At 45.8% G+C, this 25,664-nt stretch overlaps 1 protein-coding gene across 4 annotated transcripts in view; it reads right to left on the bottom strand.

Annotated features, from left to right (window-relative positions):
• LOC130611955 (splicing factor 3B subunit 3-like) overlaps positions 1–25,664 on the bottom strand; it is a 58,607-nt gene that overhangs the window by 4,977 nt on the left and 27,966 nt on the right. For all 4 annotated transcript variants that reach the window (XM_057433220.1, XM_057433219.1, XM_057433222.1 and 1 more), the window contains 12 exons: positions 23,343–23,438; positions 22,758–22,830; positions 16,147–16,298; positions 15,578–15,733; positions 15,021–15,176; positions 14,196–14,339; positions 12,706–12,828; positions 11,015–11,169; positions 9,541–9,715; positions 8,451–8,656; positions 7,408–7,564; positions 615–740 (listed from right to left, as the gene is read on the bottom strand). In XM_057433220.1, the coding sequence (XP_057289203.1) occupies positions 615–740; positions 7,408–7,564; positions 8,451–8,656; positions 9,541–9,715; positions 11,015–11,169; positions 12,706–12,828; positions 14,196–14,339; positions 15,021–15,176; positions 15,578–15,733; positions 16,147–16,298; positions 22,758–22,830; positions 23,343–23,438 (1,719 nt within the window). The remainder of the gene's footprint in view (positions 1–614; positions 741–7,407; positions 7,565–8,450; positions 8,657–9,540; positions 9,716–11,014; positions 11,170–12,705; positions 12,829–14,195; positions 14,340–15,020; positions 15,177–15,577; positions 15,734–16,146; positions 16,299–22,757; positions 22,831–23,342; positions 23,439–25,664) is intronic.

Genomic DNA, 25,664 nt, shown 5'->3' with positions numbered 1-25,664 from the left:
GAGGTTCTGCAGCCTGCACGAGAGAGGGAAGAGCAGGCATTAACAGTTAGAAAGCCATGCTCTGCAGTTTCTTTCCCTAAAGTACCAGAAATGCTCAGCAAGGACCGTCTACTTCAAGGACAAAATCCCCTTTTCAAGATTCTGAGGATATGAAGAAGTGCTCGTAAGTACCTTCCAACTTCTGTCCCCAGCCTACTGACCAACTAACTTAAGGATTTCCAACAGCTGTCATTTTGCATGTGGACAAGACTTCTTGCATTTGCAGCAGTTGGCCAAAGGTATGGTCTGTACAAGGCTTCCTGCACGTGGCCATTAACAGCCTACATTGAGCTGCTACAAGAAGGAACCTGCAACACAACTGTGTGAACAGCAACAAGAAAGCAATATGTGCTCAGGGTGCAGAAGGGCAGCACGAGAGGCCAGCCAAGCCAGAGCTGCCAACACTGCTCTGGATGCATGCATCCAGTGCACATCACAAGGCACAGATGCAGCTCTGAGACCCAAGTGCACAGACACATCTTGGCTGGAGTAGCAGCTAACCCCCTGTTTTGCTCCTGCTGCAAAGCATTACTCTCTCCAATTTAACAGCTCTGGTCAAGAACAAAAGCCAGTACCTTATTCTCACACTTGCGAAGCAGTTTCTTCTTGCCCAGGTCATATACACGTAAGAGCTTTCCAACTCCAATTAGGACTCTGCCTTGGAATGGAGCAATGGCTGCAGGAACCTCCTCCACAGGGGTCTAGAGAGGGAAAAGGAAGACTGTGAGACCCTCATTAACAGAATGAACCTTACACCAAGCTTCAGAATGGATTCAGGCAATGGTTCAGTTAAAGCTCACTGGCCTATGCCGAGGCTTTTAATGTAAAAGGTAAATTACAATCTTTTTCTACAGGAGCAGCAAAAGGCTTCTGGGGAGCAGCACATACCACACATGGTGCTAGCAGAGCTCTGTACACACTGCTGGCAGTGTACCCTCAACTGAAGCGTCAGACTGCTGCAAGAACCCCATGCTGGGCAGGCAGCAAAAGAAGACAAGGATCTTGTTGCCTCAGTTCTTAGTTTTGTTTTATACCCAACAGAAGAACTTTATATTTTGCCTAAATCCATCCAGACTGTCTGTTTCTAAAACAAAGGCATAAATTTAAGTCAGCCATCTGCCACAGCAGCTCCGAGGCTGCCACTGAAGAAAGTGTTAAACCCAAACTACAGTGTGCCCACAAACAACTCCAGTAACTGAAAAATCATCCACCACTGATCAATCCAAAAGGATCAGCCAGAGCAGAGAATGGGAACATGTAGAGAGTTTCCAGTTACAGCATTCCTAGCTTCATTGCACTGGCTAAGAGAAGTTATTTCACATCATCACGGGGCATGCACGCAGCAAGCTCACTGCCCTGGACTTCAAAAAAGCAGATTTTGGCCTCTTTCAGGAACCTGTTTAGTAAGGCTCCATGGGATAAAGCCCTAGAGGGCGGGGGGGGGCAAGACTCTTGGTTGATATTCAAGGATCACCTGCTACAAGCTCAGGAGCATTGCTGCATCCCAACAAGAAGGAAATGTAGCAGGAAGGCCAGGAGGCCTCCATGGATGGATAAGGAACTGCTGAGGAAACGTAAAAGGAAAAAAGAAGCTTATAGAAGGTAGAAATGAGGTCAGGTGGCCTGGGAAGAATACAGGGACATAGGGAAGCTAGGGACCAGGTTAGGAAAGCTAAGGCCCAGTCAGAATTGAGTCTGGACAGGGATGTCAAGGGTAACAGGAAAGGCTTCTATAGGTATGTTGCCACCAAAAGGAAGTCTAGGGATAATGTGGGCCCTCTCCAGAAGCTATTGGGAGAACTGGCTACCCTGGATTTGGAGAAGGCTGAGGTTCTGAATGACTTCTTTGCCTCAGTCTTCACTGGCAAAGGCTCTGACCATACCACCCAAGTCTTGGAAGGCAGACACAGGGACTGTGAGAATGAAGACCTTAGGTCCACTATAGGAGAGGATCTGGTCGGAGACCATCTTAAGAACCTGAACGTGCACAAGTCCATGGGACCTGATGAAATCCATCCGTGGGTCCTGAAGGAGCTGGTAAATGAAGTCGCTAAGCCACTGTCCATCATATTTGAAAAATGGCAGTCAGGTGAAGTTCCCAACAACAAATGGAAAAAGGGAAATATAACCCCCATTTTCAAGAAGGGGAACACAGATGACCCAGGGAATTACAGACCAGTCAGTCTCACCTCTGTGCCTGGCAAAATCTTGGAGCAGATTCTCCTGGAAGGCATGCTAAGGCACATGAAAAACAACAAGGTGGTTGGTGACAGCCAGCATGGCTTCATAAGGGGAAATCCTGTCTGACCAATTTGGTGGCAATCTATGATGGGGCTACAGAACTGATGGACAGGGGCAGAGCAGCTGATGTCATCTACATGGACTTGTGCAAAGCATTCGACACTGTCCCACAGGACATCCTTGTCTCTAAATTGGAGAGACATCAATTTGATGGATGGACCACTCGGTGCATAAAAAACTGGTTGGATGTCTGCACGCAGAGAGTTGTGGTCAATGGCTCAATGTCCAGCTAGAGACTAGTAACAAGTGGTGTCCCTCAGGGATCGGTGTTGGGACCGGTCTTGTTTAACATCTGCGTCACTGACATGGACAGTGGGATTGAGTGTGCCCTCAGCAAGTTTGCCGATGACACCAAGCTGTGTGGTTCGGTTGATACACTGGAGGGAAGGAATGCCATCCAGAGGGACCTCGACAGGCTTGTGTGGTGGGCTGATGCCAACCTTATGAAGTTTAACTGTTGCAGAATGGCTCTAAGAGCAAGGCCATGGAGCCTTAGAGGCCTGTGAGAGCAAGGCAAGGGGCAGGCCCCACAGGTAACCGGATCCTGGAGGTGGGAGGAGAATGTGGAGGAAGCTGTGTGGGTCTAACCAATACTGTTGTGCCTCGGAGGAATGGCTAAATACCACTCCTATATAAGTGAACTGGGTCACAAATAAAGTAAAAGTTTGCTTATCACCCATATTGGGTTGGCCTGTCTGCTTCTCCTCGCCGCTTACAAATGGCGCCCGAATAGGGACCATGGACTAATGGGCCCCGGCTACCGGGGACCCGGAATACAGGGCCCCGGTTAACGGGGACCCAGAGTACAGGGCCCCGGTTAGCGGGGACCTGGATTACAGGGCCCCGGTTACGGGGAGCCAGATTACAGGGCCCCGGTTAACAGGGACCCGGATTACAGGGCTCTGAGTATCACGGACCCGGAACGGCGAGTGAGCGGCGCCGGCGGCAGCAGCCGGGGAGCTTGGGCAATGCTGCTGCAGTGGCGTGACGGACCCGGGTGCTTGGACTAACCGAAAGGAGTCCGCCACTGGGGCGAACCAGATACTGCTGCGTCGAGAGGCCGATCCGGAGATCGAGGTTACAGGACGATCCAGAAGAAGACGATCCGGAAAAGGCTGGCCGTGAAAATGGACCGAGAGGTAGCCCTGGACTTATTACAGTGCTTTTTATAAAAGCGGGGAACTGAGCCCTGAACTTTTTACAGTGCTTTTTATAAAAGCGGGGAATTGAGCCTGAGACTCTAAAGCAGCTAGCAGGTCTAGTGGCTGTAGGGGAGGCTAAGGGATTTTTGTAGACCCTAATACAGTTTTTGAGGAGAGTGAGTGGCAAAAGTTTGGTGAAGAACTATTTGACTCAATGCTTAATGATGAAAAAACAGCAAAGAAACTCGGTAAACCACGGAGAGAAGTAATAAACTGTATAAAAAGATACAAGGCGGAAAAGAAAACTGCCGTGGTAGCAACGGAGAAATTAGGAACAGACGTCCCCGGTCGGTTGAAACCGGGGGAAGATTACAACTCGTTCCCCCCAACTCGCAGGAGCACAGGGTTTCCCCCCCCTTCCTTTTCTCCCCCTCCATCACAAGGTGCCACGGAGGAGGTGTAACCCCCTGCTCCCCCACCACCCCAGTTCCGAAAGTAGGGACTTTGAAAAGGACAGAGAAAGTATATTAGAAGGGATACGTATGATAAATGTCGAGGAATCCGAAAGAAAGTGGGCGGTGCCTCGGCGCCGGATCGATTCCGGCGCCGTTTTGAAGAACGCAGGAGAAAATAGAGATCATGCGCTAGCGAGAGATTTAAAGGAACTGCGAGTCTCTCCAACCCACTATGCTCTAGAGTGGAAATTTTTAACTCAGTTACGGAGGAGCCAGGTCTGCAGATGGCTACATACCGAATGAGAGACATCCGATAAGAAAGACAGCTGCGAGCAACGGAGACCCTGAGTTGGACCCAGGATCAGCCCCCGAATCCCCTCAATCCGAGCCAGATTTATATCCTCTGCTTCCAGACTCTGACTCTTGGTCTCCCGGGTCGGTCTGCTCAGACTCACTGGCCCTGGAGATGCTCAGCTGTAACAATGGGTAACCAAGGATGCGATCATTACTGGGGAATTTTCTGCAATGGGCATCTTTGCATATCCTGTGTTTACTACACAGCAGGGGGCTAAAGAGTGGGAAGCTCTTGATCTCAAAATAGTTAAGGAGGCCTGACAAACAGTGACCACGTATGGGTTAAAATCCTCTTATACTCAAGCTGTATATGTTATGATTTTTTCTTGCAATTGACAGGGGGAGCCCATACAGTTTCTCTGTGATACTCATGTACTAGAAGTTGGTAAATATAAGTATGTCCATGTTTCTATCAACCCTTGGAGACCTCTGTAGATACTGCTGGCCACTTCTTCCAGCACAGGCTGGCCACCTGTGTCGGAATGAGTGTGCATTTTGGTCAGTATAAAAGTCCAAGCCTCATACGACGTGGGGAAGGCAGAGCCTCTGCAGGGACGCCTGCTAAGGTTGAGCCTGCCACCTCGCACTGCAATGATGCTTCTCGGAGCTGGTTTGCTGTTAGTCTCCACAGGGTCCTTGTGCCACGTTCTGTACGTGGAACTGTAGTGGGAGTAATGATTGTCTGGATTTTGTACTTCAAATATTGTAGTTGTGTGGCGTGTGCTTGTGGGATCCCATACGCGTGTGTTTGTGTGTGCTGAGGGCAGACGGTGTTCTGTGTATTTTTCTTGTTGTTGGGTTCATGTAAAAGCTTTCAACGGGTAGCTGTTTAACATTTCGGGCATGAAAGGGTTAACGTAAAGGGTGCGGTTGCCAGCGGGTATTTATGGCTGCTGCTGAAGCAGGCAGGTCGCTATAGTTGCTGCCCAGCAGGATGGCTTTTGCAGGCAAAAAAAAAAAAAAAAAAAAAAAGCTAGAAAGATTTTAATACAATGGTAGTCGGTGATAGAACAAATTAAGACGGGGGGAGAATTCCACTGGTAAGAAATTTCTTTGGCTAGTCCCTCACTGCCATCAGCATCTTCAACATGCTGCTGCACCCTGTAATAGTTACTCTGCTAATGTAAATTTGTGTGTGCCTTGCTGTAGTAGAGACTTGTTACTGGATAAAACAAAAGGGGGGAGATGTGGAGACAGTGTTCTCACGGGAGAATGCATAATTGGTACATAAACTTTGTATAATCCTGAAAGATGCAGCAAGGCCATGAGAGGCCCGAAGAAGCTTAAGCAAGCAAGATAAGAGGCTGGAATTCACCAAGTTAATGAGAACTGTGGACTGTTGGTAAGCTTTCAAGGTTGAGTTCTCACACCTGTGTTTAACCAATTATATGTTAGTCATTAAGTGTCTTCAAGACATGTATCCAATCATAATATGCGAAATCACTGTAAGTGCTTCAGCCGGGGCTTTGGCTCAACTAAGCAGACTGAGTTGCTAAGCAGACAAATACTACATCGAAGGCAATTTCTGATTTGTTGTTTAAATGTTGACTATCTAAGACATGCAACACTGCAGAACCTTTTGTTGTTGGCACAGGGACATGGATGTGAAGAGTTTGATAGAATGTGTTGTATGAATCTTTCTGGTCATTTTAATTCGATACATGCACAGCTGAAAACCCTGGCTCCGCTTACTCAGCAACTGCAAGTGAGCAGTGACCTAGGGATAACTAAATGGTTGTCCTCATGGGGCATTACAGGTTGACTTAAAACACTGCTATTTGAAGTACTGCGCTTATGTATCATTGTTAGGTTAATCATTGTAACTATTAAACTAGCTTATAGTTGTGTGATAACACAGGTGAACAGAATAACCCACAATGCCTTGCTTGCACAAAGAAAAAGGGGGGAATTGTTGCAGAATGGCTCTAAGAGCAAGGCCATGGAGCCTTAGAGGCCTGTGCGAGCAAGGCAAGGGGCAGGCCCCACAGGTAACCGGATACCGGAGGTGGGAGGAAAATGTGGAGGAAGCTGTGTGGGTCTAACCAATACTGTTGTGCCTAGCAGGAGTGGCTAAATACCACTCCTATATAAGTGAACTGCTTCACAAATAAAGTAGAAGTTTGCTTATCACCCATACTGGGTTGGCCTGTCTGCTTCTCCTCGCTGCTTACATTTAACCATGCCAAGTGCAAGGTCCTACACCTGGGTCGGAGCAATCCCAGGCACAGCTACAGGTTGGGCAAAGAAGAGATTCAGAGCAGCCCTGCGGAGAAAGACTTGGGGGTGTTGGTTGATGGGAAACTGAACATGAGCTGGCTTCAGTGTGTGCTCCAGCCCAGAAATCACCTGTATCCTGGGCTGCATCAAAAGGAGTGTGACCAGTCAGGAGGTGACCCTGCCCCTCTACTCTGCTCTGCTCTCATGAGACCCCACTTGGAGTACTGTGTGATGGTCTGATGTCCTCAACATAAGAAGGACCTGGGGCTGTTGAAGCAAGTCCAGAGAACTCAAATCTCAGCCATGCTGGAAGCACATGGGAAGGAGAACAGCATTTAGTTTGAACAGAGTTCTGCTGAAACACTCACTCAAGCCACAGACACCTGTCAAGCAAACTGGTCACGAGGCAACTAATCATTTCTACACTCGACCAAAACTGCATCAGAGGAAACATGACAGCTCACACCAGCTTCCTTCATCTGACCAGCCAAGGACTGAGAGCCTTAGCACCAGGGTCCCAGTGACCCAATATGAATTTGCATTGTAAACAGGTGCTCAGAGCAGCTCCCTGAGCTAATATTCCAAAAAGTAAACAGCACAGTGTCCCTTCCCCTCCCTAACAGGGGCATGAAAAAACACTGCTCCTTTCCCATTTACCCAATGACATGGATAAGACTCTGACTCTCAGGAGACCTGTGTTCAACCCTCAGCCCTGCAATAGCTGTCCCAAATGATTTTGTAGGAGGCAGCTTATATTTTCTCCAAGGCTGCTTCTAGTGCGTACCATCATCATGACAATCTTGCCCAGGATTGAGTACTGCACTATTACTGTAGCATTCAGGGTGAAGTAACAGCTATTCCAGCACCCTGCCTGTGAATGACGCAGTTATCCCTCTCACCTTGTGCAGAAATTCCAGCTTTTCACCACTATTCACCAGCTTGTACGTGTAGACAAATCCCCCAGCAACTGAGTGTGGGTTCAGGATCAGGTCCTTAGCAACTCCCACCAGCACGTACCACTCATCACCAGTATTGGAGAACCGGCACACGGCCACACTGGAGATGACAGGACATGTCAGGAGATGAATATGATCATGACTAACACTACACACATAGACTGGATTCCCTGACAGCATGACTTGCACCTAGCCAGGCAGAGATATGGAAGCCAAAACTTCCAACACTGACATCTCATTTTCAGAGGTAATTTTTTCCCCCCTGGAGAAATGTTTAATGCACATTCTTCCACACTCCCCATATAAAAAGATGTGGTCCAGCTGTCAAGTATATCCATATGCTTTCACAGGCTGGACACTGCCTAGCAATGTGCAAAGCTCCATTAGAATTCATTTTTCAAAAGCTGTCCCAATTTGGACATGTACATAAAACTTTCCTCATCTTCCAGTGTTATTTCCTGCTCAGTGCCTAGCTCAGTCAGGTTGGGAATCCTGGAAAGAACAGGGCAGAGTCAGCCTTTTGGACTAGTGTGACCTAGCTCCACTTCACCTGCTGAGGCATTTGCTATTTTTTGTGGTTATTATGTTGGTTTTCCCCTCCAGACCCTCTAACGCTTCCTTTCCATTTAATCTATCCTCAGTTTATCTGGATGAGAAGGGAAAGTGAGAGACTGCATCACATTGTCTTGTTCCCAGCTCTCTTATCTGTCATTTACATCCCCATGGTGTTCTTTAAGCGCTGGGGTCCAGCAAACCCATCTGGAGCACCACCTCCTGCTGTCACATGCAGACAGAACAGGGTGGGAAGGAAAGGCAAGACAAAAGCTTTAAGCATATGTCAATCACTTTTGGGATTCAAGCCAGTCTCCTGATAACACACTGCATCTGCATTTCAACTTGGTAACAGCTAAGTAAAAGAAGGAACAAAAACCCCACAGAAGACTCATCACAAGCAGATTCTTGGTGCACGTAGCAATGCTTCTTACCTGAAGGCAGCTTCGTTCTGCTCTAGCTGGACCAGATCTAACGTATTTCCCTGGATAGGGTTCATGACCCTGATAACAGAAGCCCACTGTCCATTCCCTGCCTTGGGAGCACCAAAGATGGACTCAGGAAGATTCTCATTTAGAAAGGCTGCAGCCATCTCAGCAGCCAACTCCCTCTCATCTTCACCAGCAGCTTCCACCATTTCCTAAGGCACATTAAGGGACAAGAGAAAAAGAACAGCTCAGTGAATTGCCTTACCATACATGCTGATACTTGTTGCAGAATGGCTCCAAGAGCAAGGCCATGGATCCTTAGAGGCCTTGTGCGAGCAAAGCAAAGTGTAGGCCTCACAGGTAACTGGAAACCAGATGTGGGAGGAGACTGTGAATGAGACCGTTTAGAACTAACCAATGCTGTTGTGACTAGTAGGCGTAATTAACACCACGAGGATATAATCTATGTGCGACACGAATAAAGTAGGAAGCTTGCTTATCACCCATATTGGGTTGGCGTGCCTTGCTTCTCCTCGCCGTCGGCAGATACTGTGTGAAAAATATAGCCTCCCTGTTTCCCCTAAGCCCAGGTATTCCAGGGCAAGGTACTGCCTGTGAGGACAAAAACCACCAAATCTCAAAGCTTCCACCCACCCTGAGCTTATTCCCAAGGGAGCCTCTGCAGCTCAGAGCACAGCCGTGTCAGCTCTGCCCTGCCCAAGGGGCAGTTGTCTGGGGAGCTTTCTTTAATTCAGCCACTAGAAACAACATTGAGAAGAAAATAACCCACTAAAATCCAAACATCCTCAGTCACAGAAAGCCCAGAGAATGTGCTACAAAAGCATTACTGTCCTCCAATATGTGGTTCTTAAAGCCTGCCATAATAACACGCAAAGAAAGGAGCACTAGAAAGTAGTGTATTCTGATGAAATGGATGTTTTGAGGCAGATCTTCACTCCCTTCAGCCCCTGCATTCACACAGGGCACAAGAACTTGCCGGCAACAGCATCTGGGAACTGGCAAGCAGGCAGGATTTCCAGTTGCAGAAGTTCCCTCGAGGGAACAGAAGTGTATACCCGTCCCTAACCCAAATTACCTCAGCCATTTGCTGCTTCCTCTGCGCCTTGGTGGCCTCAGTGTAAGCGTTGTGGTCCGTCTCAATAATGATCACGTTGTTGCTCTCTGGATGAATGACAAATTTTCGGGGTGTGTACTGCAGCGGGAAGGCAACCTGGTTGAAGACTGCCCCCAGCTTCTCCAGTGCCAAAATCCTGGGGGAGAAAGATGTGACGTGTTGAATAAGATCCAAAAGCAGCTGTCCAAGACAACAAAACTGAAGTTGAACTTTACATCTGTGAAACTGGCTAGTGCTGGAGACAAGCAGCACCTTTCTCAGGCCAAAGAGCAACTAGCAAACAGCTCCAAGAGTGCAGAGCAGAACTAGCATCCTAAACAGGAGACAATGCTGTGGGACAGGAGTGCTCTGCAACACAAGGTTGACTTGAGGGCTTCTCTGTCCCAGGGTGCTGAAGCAAGTCTATCCCAAGAGGAACAAAGGGCACATGGAAGAAGGGAAGTGTACATTTGGAGAAACACCATCTGAATCTAAATGTGAAACAGACTTGGACACGTAATCAAATGCTCCTCGGGGGCACTTCAGTTAAAACAGTATGAGAAACGCAATGCCAACTCTTTTTTCCTGTGACTTGCCAGCTGAAATGACAGTTCTTCTGGCATTTGGTGACTAAAAACCACAAGTCTCTCCAAAAAGAATAACTCCTTTAAAAGCAATGAATGTTGTAATATTTCAGTGAGGACAAATATGAAAAAAGTGCCTATTCAAGTGCATATGACAGAGCTCCTGAATTTGTGGTCCATTATTTTCATTTGTGTTTTTAGCATCTAAGCTGAAATTTCAAAAAAGGCAACAAATACACCCCTGTCATGCCTCCGATTTCTTAAATCACGTGGCTTGTTTTCTGCAAAGTAGCAAATTCAGATCACAAGCCACAAGATCCTAATACACAACAGGTTCACAGCTATCAAAAGCTTCCCTCTAAGGATCAGAGAATTTAAGGATAACCCGAAATTCAGTTATTATTTAAAGAAGCTGGGAAATATAAGTCAGAGAAGCACAACCTATTTTTTTCTGATAGCATAACTACCCTTGTATTCTATTTGTTTTCCAAAATCCAGAGTGTTTCCACCAAATCATTATCCATAATCAAATAACCTCAAAAAGACCTTAATTCTTAAGTCATTTTACCTCTTTCCTTTTGAATATTTAGTGAGAATTCACCACCCCTCTGCCTGCCTTGCATCCCAGCCTGGAAGTAAGCATGTTACTTAGAAGAAATTCTTTACTGTAAGGGTGGTGAGGCACTGGAATGGGTTGCCCAGGGAAGTTGTGAATGCTCCATCCCTGGCAGTGTTCAAGGCCAGGTTGGACAGAGCATTGGGTGACATGGTTTAGTGGGAGGTGTCCCTGCCCATGGCAGGGGGGTTGTAACTAGATGATCTTAAGGTCCTTTCCAACCCTAACTATTCCATGTTCCCCCATCAGTTCTTACCTCAGTGTGTTTGTGGAGATGGCTACAATGCCCTCTGGGCACTGCTCAGAAGCAAAACCAGATGCAAACTCCAGTGTCTCATAAGACAGTGGAGTCAGGTGGAAGCGTGACTGATAGGAATAACTGAGCCAGGATCGGCTTGACATGGCCAGCACCTGGGGAAGGCAGACAACAAATTTATTAGGTCTGGGGATGGAAACAAGCTCACTCCTTGCAATACAAAGGGATGTACAGTGCCAGACTCTTACCCAATAGAACACCTGAGTTCTTGGGGGTGGACTCCATCGAGCCCAGAGCACACCCTCTCTTGTGCTCTCGTGCAGAATCTTGCACAAGATTCTGCTTGCTTTCAAGAAACAGTTTTATCTAGAAATTGCGTATGGCATGAAGAGGAACTTTAAAGCACTATTAAGACAACAAATACTCAAACTGAGGTGCAATAAAAACTGTTATCTGTAAAAAGCCAAGATAAATACTTTCATAGCTTTTTTTAAAAAAAAACAACAGCCTGTTCTAATAGGAACAAGTCTTTTATAATAAATATTTACTGTTTTGTCACCATCCAAATGCTATGCTATAGCACTCAAGTGGAATTTACTTAAAATCATCAGTAGCCTATCTTCAATCAAGTTAATGGAAGCAAAGGAAGCAGATGGACTTCTAAACTCTTCAGCTTTATACACTTAGTTAACTCAATTTTAGTGTAACCTTACTTTCTGCCTGGGCAACAGCAGCTGGAATTACACTGACACTCACAGGCAACCCCACACTTATCACTGACCGGCCATAAACAGTTTATTTTTATTCTCCATACTGTGAGACAATGAACCAAGAGTGGACTCAAAGCAGAAAAGCACTCAGCTATTCCATACTCATCCTCTGCTAGAGCTGCAAAGCACCTCACCTCCAAGGTACACTTGGCAGAAGCAAGTTGAAGAGATTCACCCAGTGTACCATAACACTGAAGCAGAGCTTGGATTCCCTGATCCAGCCCCCTGAACTAACCAGCAGTATTTCTCAATTCTGAAGGTATCATCCCAAAATGAGTCAAACAGGGGGTAGCTGACCTCCCCAGTACCACATCACAAGGGCTGGAAATGGCACTTCTGATGAAACACTTTCTTCCCTCTATGCCAAAGCCTGCAAATGTTTTCCCTGAACCATGTGCGGCAGCTGTCCAGCCAGGGGCTGAGCCATTCTCAACATGCACAGGAGACAACCATCGCTGCATTAAGCAGTCAAGGGGAAGGTTTCTGCAAGGGGCTCTTTCTGCCCTGTGCACTAAGACAGGCAAGGTGAGGTTTTTCAGTGTCTCTAAGCCCAAGTATCTGCTCAGAGCTTTCCAGGCATGCTGCAAACACAACCTATGGGTCAGATGAGTCCTAGTTCAAAGAACACAGGGCAGCACTACACATTACTTCCTAAGCAGTAAGGGGAATGCCAACATGAACAAGGCTGATTGTGAGTGAGCAAGCTGTGAGCCAGGCAGATCCATAATGAAGTCATTCTACTTCCCACCCTTACACAGAGGGTCCTTGCAGCACAGCAGGACACTTCCCCACTGCCCTGGGTTCAGCTGTAACAGTTATTTTTCTCCTTTTCCTTTTCACCCACCCTGCCCGTCAATAAAGAAAAACAGGATGCTACATCTGAGGACTGGATCTGTACCCCTCTGAGCTCGCCTCACTTACCGCCTCTTGGCCTTGCATTAGGACCCTGAAGAGTTTCACAGGCCGGGAGCCAAGATATCTGGTCCTGGTATCAGAAAGATCACCGGTAACAGGATCCAGGACAGTTCGCAGCAGCACACCATTCTTGACATTAGCAAACCAAAAAGTTGGATCAAGATTACAGACAAGAAGGAACAGCCATTATTCAAAACAAAGAGGAAATTTCTGAAGAATTGGGTGCTTATTCCTAGCTTCCGGTACAACTCTCTTCTACAACCACACTGTATACAAATTGGCTCTTAATATGAAAAAGAGTTCATGCACATTTTATGTTTCATTTTATGAAAAAAGTTCCTGCACACTTCCACAGGGCCAAAAGGAATTACTTGTAACACACACACACCTCTCAAACAGGAAAAAGCCAAAAACCAGACCACAGATCAAGAAATTTAGTACATCCCATAAGCCATAAAAACCTGAGGGCTAATTCCAGATCCAAATCCCTGTTGGTACAAATGCATTTACCCAAAACATCACACTACTTAAAAAGAGCTTGCATGCTGACATCAAGCTTGAGGTATGTGAAAGAACCTAGACTACTCTGGCTGTTTTTACCACACGCTGACCTGTCACAACAACATTTTTGGTCAAAGATCACATAGTCAGTACTGGATGCAACAAAAAGCTGTGTAACAGCAGTTACTAGAACAGAGCCTGTGGTTATGGGCAGTTACTTCTTTGATACTTGGCCCTACAGGCAGTTTCTAAAGAACCGCCCAACATTTCACCCAGAAATATATTTTTAGAATATGACCTCTTTCTGGAAGGGGAAAAGCGCAATTTGTCCTACATGACATTTGGGATAATAAGCTGTCTTTTGACTCGTCTTAAGTCTAGTAATGTGTCCTGGGTTCTGCTGTAACAGTTATTTTTCTCCTTCCTAGTAGCTGGTGCAGTGCTGTGTTTTGGCTGAGAACAATGCTGATAACACACTGATGGTTTAGTTGCTGCTAAGTAATGTTTATTCAGATCAAGGACTTTCCAGTCTCATGCTCTGCTAGCGAGGAGGGGCACAAGAAGCTGGGAGGAAGCAGCGACAGGACACCAGACCCAAACTAGCCAAAGGGGTATTCAATACCACAGCATATCATGCCCATTATAGAAACTGGGGGGAGTCACTCAGAAAGCCCAGATCACTGCTCAGGTTGGGCTGGGTAATAGTTTTGTATTATATTTTAGTTATTGGACTGTTCTTCTCTCAACCCGTGGGAGTTACATTCTTTCAATTCTCCTCTGCATGCCGGGGGGGAGGAAGAGGGGGAGTGAGTGAGTGGCTGTACCTCTAGTCACACAGTGAATTTCCCAATCTCAGTTGTTAAGCCTGTTGTAACAAAGAGGGAAGAGACAGGCTTTGTGTTGCGCTGCATGATGACAAGGCTACTTTCACAATCCATCTTTCAAGCAAAAGCTCACCAAGACACGCCTGTCAGAACCAGGCAGGTGCCTCTCACCTGCAGTCCAATGTTCAGGTACAGAAAGCCAATGGATCCCCTCTCCCCCAGCTCATCCTGCTTCTCCGTGCCACCCATTTCCACGATGCACAGTGACTCAGGCTGTGCAGGGAGGGCCTGCATACTCAGCGGCTGTAAGCAATCCTGTGGGAGATGGAAAAGAGGTGATACAGCAGTCAGCAAGGCTTGGCATGGCAAGAGGGGATTCAAGCTCCATCTAAGAAACTTCAAGATGCCCTTTTAAATCTCCAAAAAGAAGTATTTAGCACAGCAAAAAGGAAAAAGTCCAAATAGACACTGGCTCTGTGGATTTTGGCAAGCAAGAGTGGTAGCAGTCCTGGGGTTTGGAGAAGATAAACTAGATCCTTTCCACTGTTCCAGCAGTTTGCAGCTGTTTAGCATGGGGAGACCTAAGCAAAGTTTATATTACTTCAGCCATCCTCTGAACACTCACTCCTCTGGTGCAGGTAGAGGAAGGTAGTGCTGACCCTGACTGCAGAATGAGTCTGCCTTAGTACAGGTATAAACAGTGAGACGAGGAAAACAAACAAAAAATCCCAAACACACAAAACCAAAACCTAAAACAAAACAATGAAGAAAATGCTTTAATTTCTCATCAGATGAGCCTCCAGGAATGGGTAAGACTAGATAAAACAAGGGAATTGTTACAGGTTAGGATGAGGAGCCATGCTTCCTCCCACAGAAAAGCCACATAAACTATTCATTCCTGGTCATCCACCTGAATATGGATGCAGCCCACCTCTGGAATACCCCTTCTCAACATTTCAAGCCAATGGAAGAGGCAGCAACAGCACAGCTACTCACTGAAGGGTCAAGGGAAATAATTCTGACAGTGTTGTCCACCAGCCCAACAGCAAGGAACCGGGAGCGCTGCTCCCCAGGAGGAACATTGGCCAGGCTCATACAAACGACGTCAGCCGACATCTCCTTTCTCTCTGTGTACTCATTCAGCTGTCCTGACTGAAAAAGAAAAATGCAAGAGACTTATTGACTACCCAATGTGGCAAACCAGCACCAAAATGTTTCTCCACACCTTCTCCCCCTGCTTTAAGACAGTGCTTCAGATTTTCCATATTTTTTAAAAAACATTTATTTACAGCATTATTTCAGCTACAGTTGGAAGAACCAGAATAGCAATAGGATAAGTACACAATTTCCAGCCTCAGTTATGAACTTCAGAGACTTTAATTTAATCATCTCAGACAGATACACTCCATCTCTGCAGGGCTTTTATCTACCCATTCAAGAAGGATGCTTCACTACAGAATCCCTGTCTGCAAGTCTGATCAAGGATCAGTCTCTGGCATGTCCTGTACTCCACCTTGCTCTTCCAAACTCATTCACCACATTAACGCACATACTGGGTCCATCTCAAAGTAAACCAGCTCTCCTCCAGTCAGTGCTATCACAACTTGTCTCTGGTTCACAGCACATTTTACAATGGTTTTCTTCCCTGGTGTCTTCCATTCATTTACTCTCTTATCTGCTCGGATGTGCCGGATCCCATCTGGATAAACCTGAAAAAATAAGGTCACAGCAATTCTGTATTTACCACCCTTCACAACTCCCATCTCACTGGTGGTTCTGACACAGAAAAGCCAAAGGTAAACACTGCACTCCTGGCAGTGGTGATCTACTAGCTATGCAACAGGCTGAACTAGCACAAAGCCACTTGCCAGCTGGAAGCATTGCACCTTTGAGCTACAGCAAGGAACTACTAGGCACACAACAAAGAAGATTAGGACCATCTTCATCTGGTCCAGTTTCACTTAGCAGGATGTAAAAAGGAAAGGAAACAAATCAAGTGTAATTCTTTGACAATCCACACCTTTAGATATGATATATGTTGCACTACTGTAGAAGCCACAGCCATGCAGCAAGCGGAGAGTGGCAGACATAAGCAGACACGTCAGAAGCAGCTTTCCATTACCTGTACCAAAGCATCATCACCAAGAAGAGAGCAAGACAAGGTGGGTGTAGTACCCAGGAATCCTGAGTCAGTCACTTCTTCTACAGTCTCTCCGATAGACAGCACCAGTGTGGCATTTACAAAGGACACAATAATATAGGCATCAAATTCATCTGATCAAGGGAGACAGGAAAAAAGGGTGCTGATTAAATAAATGCAAAGCTTCCCAACAAAATTAGCAGCCTGACAAATGTCCAGCAGTTACTCAGAATTCCTATGGTAATCACTTCTGCTGGCAGTATTATGCAATTCTAGGACACACTGTCTGAAAGCCAGCCACTGCTAGACTCCAAACAATGCAAGACTGAACCAAGGATCAAATGATGATCCAGATACAGAGTCAATTCATCATACTCTGGATTCTGGCAAGCAAGACTCCAGCCTACTTTTTTCAAAGGCAGCACAAGGTCTTGAAGCCTTTAAGACATTCACCCCATCTCACACCAGGAGCTGAATCCAGATTTAACACCCAACAAAGTAAAAAGAAATACCCCAATAATGTGAACACATGGAACTCATCTGCAGAAACCACACCATGGATGCTGCAAACAGGAGGTTACAGGACCTCATATCTATCCGGCATCCACATAATTAAAGGCTGCAGAGAATGAGTCAGGTGCAGTGCAGCAGAGGAGCTCAGGCTTAGCTTGCTCTACCCTCATCCAGAAGCTCAGCTGGCTTACATTCATCACACAGCCACCCATAGTCTCCTGGGATGAGAAACAATTATGTTTTTAAGATAGAGCAGACACTGACCTTTACTTCTACTGGAACAAGTGACAGTATTGCAACTACTATCTCCAGTACTGGCTTCTCCTAAGAGGGACAGCTTGAGAGCGTCCAGTAGCTTGCATGTGGAAGAGCTATGCTAATTAAAATAGTTGTAAGAGCTTATTTGGAATTAGGGAAACTTTGTGGGAAACAAGGGTAGTAGGACTGGGTAAAGGGAATGCCCTGGTTTACTGCTGTCCATTTTGATTCTGCAGAAGGTGACAGGCATTAAGGAAGGGTAGAGGAGAGTCATTAAAACAGAATAACAAAAGCAACAGAAACAATGAAGTCTGTTGGGAAATGGAGGATTGCCTCAGATAAGCAACTCCACTTCTGCTGCTGTTGTCATGCAAGTGCTATTTCTTAAAAAGAAAAAAATCCCCATTTTGACCCAACTCAACCCAAAGCTCAGACTTATGCACCACAGCACAAGACAATTAGCAGAGGTGAGGGTATAAGAGAGCTGTCACAGTTTCTGCTCTTGAGCAGAGTTTCTCCATAATTTGTAAAGGTAGGAGACATGGAGAAGGGTTAATGACTCTCTCTATAGAGAAAGAAAATAGAAAACTCTCACTAGGTTGAATACATGATGCCAGCAAACACCATACAGTAGCTTAAAGAAGCAGAACTGGGTCAACTGAAATGCTCCAGGAACTGATCCTTTTCTTATCCACCCTGTTTAGAGGAAGGTGCTGCCAAACCTGCTATGTCACGAACAGAAAGACCTTACATACAGCTAAAAATATGCAAGTGAAAAAGAAAAACCAAACACCACATCATTCTTCTCTCAAACATCTGGTATACAGACCACAGCTCTGATCAAACTGAAGTGTTTTTACCATTAAAGCAACTCTAACAGCAGCCTGTGGCATAAACCTCCAACATGCTCCTGAAGCCCACAGACAGGAGCAGGTCCCACTTGTGGAAATGACAACACAAGAACAGAACCTGCAAATAGAAACCAGTCAGTAACTACTTAAACAGCTTAACAGGAGAACTTCTCTAACATTAACAGCCAATGTCAAGAGATGCCATTGGCAAGAGACATGCAAGAAGTGCACTGTTACAAACTAGTTATTTTCTACACTAAATAGCAGCTGCTCCTACAAACCTGCATGTTTTTTTCAACAACAGAAGTCTACAAGAATTCCTCGATTGCTTTAAACAAAGGTTCTAGCAGTTCACAGGCTAAGCATTTAATTAAAAAATGTCCTGTAGACAGGATGTTCTACAAATTCCATTTCAAAGACCATTGCTGCCTTCCAAACTTCTTGAGAGCTGCTGCCTTTCCCCCTGGGGGCTGTCATTCTCATGATAAACCACCATGACCCAGCTGGAGGCTTAACCATGTGATTTGGAGCAGGACAAAGAACTCCTATTTGAAAGCAAAACAGATTCCCTTAGTCTTACTCTAAATAAAAACTCATTCCTACCTCTTGATACTTTTTACAATTATATCAGAGCATACCTTTAAGTCTGTGTCAATAACAGTAACAAGTGCATTTTTTGCTTCAAGTCCAATAGTGTTGCTTAATGCCTCTTGGCTGGAGCTTTTGAAATAAATGGTTTTATTTACCAGAATTAAGTCAATGAATAAGATTCATCTAGATTCAAACAATGCAATTTTGGTTTAGAAAATATAGCAGCCTACTTGAGATTAGGAGGGATCCCTGCAGCACACTGAGAAGTATTCTCAGTTACAAAAAGATCTATAGAATTTAATATGAAAAGATAGCTACTTAGCTCTGCACAATCCCAAGCATAACAAGAAGCTCCCCAGAGCTCTGAACAGACAGATATTATTTTGTACACAGACACAAGATTTCAGAGATGCTTATTACTGTTCTAATTGCTCCAGTTAGCTCCTTTCAGCAAGTAACAGAGACATTTTAAAGACTCTGGAAAACCACAACTGGACACATTTTCCTATGCATTCATTACAAATTTTCTGCAGCATCATGCACACGTCACGACCACTTATGAAAATATCACATTTCAGCCCACCAATTCTATCCTACTCTTTTTGTTAATTGTCATGGATTCCGGTTGAGCTACTCCATGAAAATTCCATTCCTATATACCAGCCCATGCCCGATACAGTTTTTTCATGCTCTGCAGCATCTGAATTTCAACCGATACAAATGCAGACACCACTAGCTCAGATTTGTCCAGTGAACAAACAGATGAGCAGTGACAAATATCAGGATTATTCTCACTTAAAAGATACTGATGGGATGACAGTACTTTCCTGGGCTTCTGTTGAGTACTGCATGGAGACTCCATACCTGGGAGTCGCTGCACATTGGTTTTAGAATCATAGAATAGTTAGGGTTGGAAAGGACCTTAAGACCATCTAGTTACAACCCCCCTGCCATGGGCAGGGACACCTCCCATGAAACCATGTCACCCAAGGATGTGTCAAACCAGCCCTTGAATACTGCCAGGGATGGAACATTCACAACTTCCTTGGGAAACTCATTCCAGTGCTTCACCACCTTTACAGTAAAGAACTTCTTCCTTATATCCAATCTAAACTTCCCCTGTTTAAGTTTTAACCTGCTATCCCCTGTCCTATCACTACAGTCCCTAATGAAGAGTCCCTCCACAGCATCCTTGTAGGCCCCCTTCAGACACTGGAAGGCTGCTGTGAAGTCTCCACGCAGCTTTCTCCAGGCTGAACAGCCCCAACTTTCTCAGCCTGTCTTCATATGGGAGGTGCTCCAGTCCCCTGATCATCCTCGTGGCCCTTCTCTGGACTTGTTCCAACAGCTCTATGTCCTTTTTATGTTGAGGACAGCAGAACTGCACACAATACTCCAGGTGAGGTCTCACGAGAGCAGAGTAGAGGGGCAGGATCACCTCCTTCGACCTGCTGGTCATGATCCTTTTGATGCAGCCCAGGATACGGTTGGCTTTCTGGGCTGCGAGGACACACTGAAGGCGGCTCACGTTCATTTTCTCATCGACCAACACCCCCAAGTCCTTCTCCGCAGGGGGGCTTCTCTGAATATCTTCTCTGCTCAACCTGTAGCTGTTCCTGGGATTGCTCCAACCCAGGTGTAGGACCTTGCACTTGGCATGGCTAAACTTCATAAGGTTGGCATCAGCCTACCTCACAAGCGCATCAAGGTCCCTCTGGATGGCATTCCTTCCTTCCAGCATATCAACTGAACCACATAGCTCAGTGTCATCAGCAAACTTGCTGAGGGCACACTCAATCCCACTGTCCATGTCACCCACAAAGATGTTGAACAAGACTGGTCCCAACACTGATCCCTGAGGGACACCACTCATTACTGATCTCCAGCTGGACATTGAGCCATTGACCACGACTCTCTGCATGCAGACATCCAACCAGTTCTTTATCCACTGAGCGGTCCATCCATCAAATTGATGTCTCTCCAATTTAGAGACAAGGATGTCATGTGGGACAGTGTTGAACACTTTGCACAAGTCCACGTAGATGACATCAGCTGCTCTGCCCCTGTCCATCAGTTCTGTAGCCCCATCATAGAAGGCCACCAAATTGGTCAGGCAGGATTTCCCCTTAGTGAAGCCATGCTGGCTGTCACCAACCACCTTGTTGATTTTCATGTGCCTTAGCATGCCTTCCAGGAGAATCTGCTCCAAGATTTTGCCAGGCACAGAGGTGAGACTGACTGGTCTGTAGTTCCCTGGGTCATCCGTGTTCCCCTTCTTGAAAATGGGGGTTATATTTCCCTTTTTCCATTTGTTGGGAACCTCACCTGACTGCCATGATTTTTCAAATATGATGGACAGTGGCTTAGCAACTTCATTTGCCAGCTCCTTCAGGACCCATCGATGGATTTCATCAGGTCCCATGGACTTGTGCACGTTCAGGTTCTCAAGATGATCTCAAACCAGATCCTCTCCTACAGTGGACCTAAGGTCTTCATTCTCACAGTCCCTGCATCTGCCTTCCAAGACATGGGCGGTGTGGTCAGAGCCTCTGCCAGTGAAGACTTAGGGAAAGAAGTCATTCAGAACCTCAGCCTTCTCCAAATCCAGGGTAGCCAGTTCTCCTGACAGCTTCTGGAGAGGGCCCACATTGTCCCTAGTCTTTTATTTGCAATGTAACTATAGAATCCCTTCCTGTTATCTTTCACATCCCTAGCCAAGTTTAATTCTAACTGGGCCTTAGCTTTCCTAACCTGGTCCCTAGCATCCCAGACAATGTCCCTTTGTTCTTCCCAGGCCGCCTGTTCTTGCTTCCACCTTTTATAAGCCTTTTTTCCTTCAAAGTTTCCTCAGCAAAGTTTTCAGGCAAGAGCGCCAGGTAGGGAACGTTGGTGTAAGGTGAGACCTGACCACCTATCTCTACAGCAAAGCACCCAGCCATCTAGCTTCCCAGACCTTGATATTCAACTGCCAAGAAGGTTTGATTCAAAACCCATGTGCTTCTGTCTGATGGGCAGATGCATCCCATAACCACAGGGCATTCCCATGCCAGAAATACCTATAAGGTACTTCAAGCATATGTCATCATTTTCTCTTGGAGGTCTGTACAAAGCAGCTGGGAGGGAAAAAAAAAAAAAGGCTTGGTATTGGTAGTGTCTATCACCATGTACCAGCCAAGGTTAGTATTTGCTTTGAAGGCTGCAAACCTGTACATATCTTACAGAGGCCTTGCAGCAGACACTGTGGCAGCAAGGCGAAGTCAGGCAACCTGGCACTGCAAACTGAACACTCAAAAACCAGCACCCAGGCAGCTTCAAGATTGGGTACAACATTTGAAAAGGTACTGCAGGCTTTCCGATTAAAACTCAGTCAAATCATTCCTGAATTCAAAGAGATGTAACTTGGCGATCAGTTTCATGTAACTTTAAAATGTATTCACAAAGTAACATGGTTCAGAACAGCCACAGCTTCCAGCCTTCTGAAATCTTGAAGATCTTCTCCATGCTGCAGCCTGGAGAATTTGCAAGGAGGAAAAAAGAAACAGTGAGACTGGTCTGTTTCATGTAGGTTAACAATGGTCCTCCATCTCCTGAAAAGTCAAAGTCATCCTCTGGAACCTCAAGAGGAAACCTCAAGAGGTTTTCAAACTGCAAAGTGATGTCAGAAGTCTCCATCTCTCAGAGGGAGCAAATGTTATCAACTCCTTCTCCAGAAAGCAGGAGCAAAGGTTTGTCTCTAACAAACTAGAATTCCTCTTTTAAGAAAAGCACATTATTTTTAACATGAACTGTGGAAATACTTTCCCGCTGACCCTTTTATTTCTGAGGAACATGAAGGAACTTTGCGCTCAAAGTTCCTTCCATGCTGCTTAGGCAGTACGTAAGTCTCAGAATCCTAGAACAGTTTGGATTGGAAACGAACTTAAAGCTCATCCAGTTTCAATCCCCTGCCATGGGCAGGGACACCTTCCACTAGACCAGGTTGCTCCAAGCCCCATCCAACCTGGCCTTGAACAACACTGCCAGGGATGGGGCAGCCACAGTTTCTCTGGGCACTCTGTGCCAGGGCCTTGCCACCCTCACAGGGAACAACTTCTTCCTAAAATCTCATCTCGATCTCCTTCTGTCAGGTTAAAGCCATTCCACCTTGTCCTGTCCTTTCCAAAGAAGCAGGGGCTTCTTTGTCAGAGGGAAGCATGACAATTCTAGGGGACCAGAGGGTGGCTTCTAAGTACAAAGAGGTGGCTGCTGATTCAAAGCCCAACTTTTGGAGATGGCACACAACCACCATGAAGTACCTTTCCTATCTCCTTGGACAGAACAACAACAAAACACACCAAAAAACATTATCACCTCCTTGTGCTTTAGGAAAATACCGCATACCTTCAACATGTCTCCTCACTGTCCACACAGCATTGGGGTTCCCAGGCAGCTCCGAGACAGCCATTTCGGATACCTAAGAGTAAACAGGAAGAAGGTTCTTTAGCAAACAAATGCTTAGAATTAACTACAGTAAGTCACCAAACCACTAGCAGCTTTTAAGCTTTCCCACAACATGGTAGGAAAGCTAATAATTCCCAATTCTGATGCTCTCTCCCCATGCCAGATGTGCTACTGGGTAGAATACATTCAGCACTGCTACAGCAAAATCAAAGCTTTAAAACAAGGTCACCCACCCCCAGCAAAGAGAGCAGCAGCAGCTGGCAGAAACACCAGAATGTTCTCACTCAATACATGCACGTATTAGAAGAGAAAAAATGCAGATGGTTGGAGTCAACCGAACAAAAAGTCTCTGAGACTTTAAGAGTAAACAGTGCAACCTTTCTACTTCCAGGAAGCAAGTATAGATAAAGTTGCTCTCTAGACCACGGCAAAAGAATAATTCCTTCAGTTTCAGCACCCTTACTTCAAGGACTTTCTTAATGTCCTTGCCTCTCAAGCCATTCTCCTGAAGTGATGAAGTCTTACCTCAAGTCCATGTCTTAGAACTCTCAGAGATGACCGGGGCCCCCGACCACAAGCCACATACAACTGTGGTGTGTCTTCATTGGCCAAATCTGCTATCTGCATGGAGAAACAGTGTCAAACAATAACCACAGGAAGAGAGACTTAAACTACATATGCCACACTACTGCTTTAAGAATGCTTTTTTCAAACACTGAAAACAGTGAAGATGCCATAGGGTGTACCATCTGCTGCACTGAAATAACATCAGGTTTTAACCAAGCTCCCTGCTGTCAGCTGGGTTCAGCTGTAACAGTTATTTTTCTCCTTCTTAGTAGCTGGTACAGTGCTGGTTTTAACTTTAGTCAGAGAACAGTGCTGATAACACACCAATGGTTTTTAGTTGCTGCTAAGTAAAGCTTACTTCGATCAAGGACTTTCTGAGTCTCATGCTGTGCCAGGGAGGAGGGGCACAAAAAACTGGGAGAAAGCAGAGATAGGACACCTGACCCAGACTAGGCAAAAGGGTATTCCATACCACAACATGTCATGCTCAGTATAGAAACTGGGGGGAGTTATCCAGAAGGCCCAGATCACTGCTCAGGTTGGGCTGGGTATCGGTTGGCAGGTGGTGAGCAATTGTATTCTCTCCCCTTGTTATTTCCCTTATCATTATTATTATTGGTGGCAGCAGTAGTAGTTTTGTATTATACCTTAATTACTGGACTGTTCTTAACCCATGCGATTTGCATTCTTTTGATTTTCTTCCCCATCCCTCTGGGAGCAGGGGGAAGAAAGGGGGAAGTGAGTGACCGAGCAGCTGCGTGATTCTGAGTCACCGGCTGGGCTTAAACCACGACAGTTCTTTGTGGCGCCCAATATGGGGCAGGAAGGATTGAGATAACAACAGATCTGACCAGAGTGTGTCTAATCGTATTTGTGATAAGCATTCATTGTTTTGGATTAATAGTCATTCCTCACAATGCTGATTTGTTGGCTCTCAGAGTTTCAGCATGTTGTATCTTACAGCCAGTATTTGCTGTTTTAGTGTTTATTGGCTGGGGGGCCTGGGCTAAGGTTCTTGATTCGCTGTACTTTATGGTAATGACTTGTAATGCAAGACTCATTGCTTATGAAACTGGTCTGTCATGCATTCCTAGCATGGCAATCACCTCTATACTTTGGGAGGTATGCAATGGGAATTCTTAACAATTACACATCTTTCTTTTTCCTTCCCTTGGGGGGTCAACCTATGGAAGAGACCCTCTGCTCCCCCACCAGGCTATTTACAGTAGGAGTAGATTCTGGAAAATTTAATGATTCAGAATATCCTTTCAATGCCCATGAAAACAGCCTGCTCCTTTTGCTGGGAACCAGCACGTTGCTGCATATGCTCTCTCTGTTTTGCCTACAGCGTGACCGCCCTGAGAACTCCCAATCTTATCCAATCTTGGAAGCTAAGAAAGGTCGGCCTTGGGTCTTGTCTAAGGTTAAATGACTATTTAAGAATACTACCAAGAGATATTCCCCAAGGATGGACAGTCATGAGTGGCAGGGTGTGTGGGATAATATGGGTAAGCACTTAAGCCAGTTAGCCTGTCCAGTGCTTTGGAATTTCACTCCTGAACAAATGCAGAATCCAGAAAAATTAGCAGAACACTTAGACAAGGTGTGCAGTCATGCAGGCAATACTAGAAAGGGACAATTAATGGCAATGTGCTGGGGCTTGACCTACACCTATAGGACTCTGTCCTGTAAGGAGCAAGAAAAAGATGTCCCTGGGTCTGCTGGCAAAGAAACAGACAACAGAGCTATTCGAACCCCAAACATAGCAGCTACACCAACTCCAGCGACAAGCACAGCAGCTACTCAAACCCCAGCCGCAAAAGACAACGCAGATACTCAACCCCAAAGCACAGCAGCTACACCAACCCTGACAACAGAGCTGACATTCCAACCCAGGTGACAAATACTGCACCCACTCTAATGCTGGTGACAGACACTGCAGTCACTCTAACCACAGTGACAGACACTGCAGCTAAAACAAAGGACTAATCTGTGACAATATCAGTTGCCCCTGTAAGCAAAGGGAAAAAACAAATAACAGCCACAAAGAACAACTCATGGACTGAACAAAGATGAAGACACAATGTGCATACTAGAGGGGGTGACACTTGAACAAGAGTTTTTACTAGAGGAATCAGAGAAAGAAAATAAAGAGGTAACTTCTCAATCCTCAACATCAACTGAGCTGCAGGATATGCAAAAAGATTTCATCAGTCTTCCAGAGGAGCGCATCATCACCTGGTTGCTGCAATGCTGGGACAGTGGGGCCGACAGTCACAA

The sequence above is a fragment of the Pezoporus wallicus genome, unplaced genomic scaffold, assembly GCF_028554395.1.
Source record: "Pezoporus wallicus isolate ANWC-B61680 ecotype Strahan unplaced genomic scaffold, APGP_CSIRO_Pwel_v1 contig_913, whole genome shotgun sequence".
NCBI classification, from domain to species: domain Eukaryota; kingdom Metazoa; phylum Chordata; class Aves; order Psittaciformes; family Psittacidae; genus Pezoporus; species Pezoporus wallicus.
This window is presented reverse-complemented; position numbering and strand designations above follow the sequence as displayed.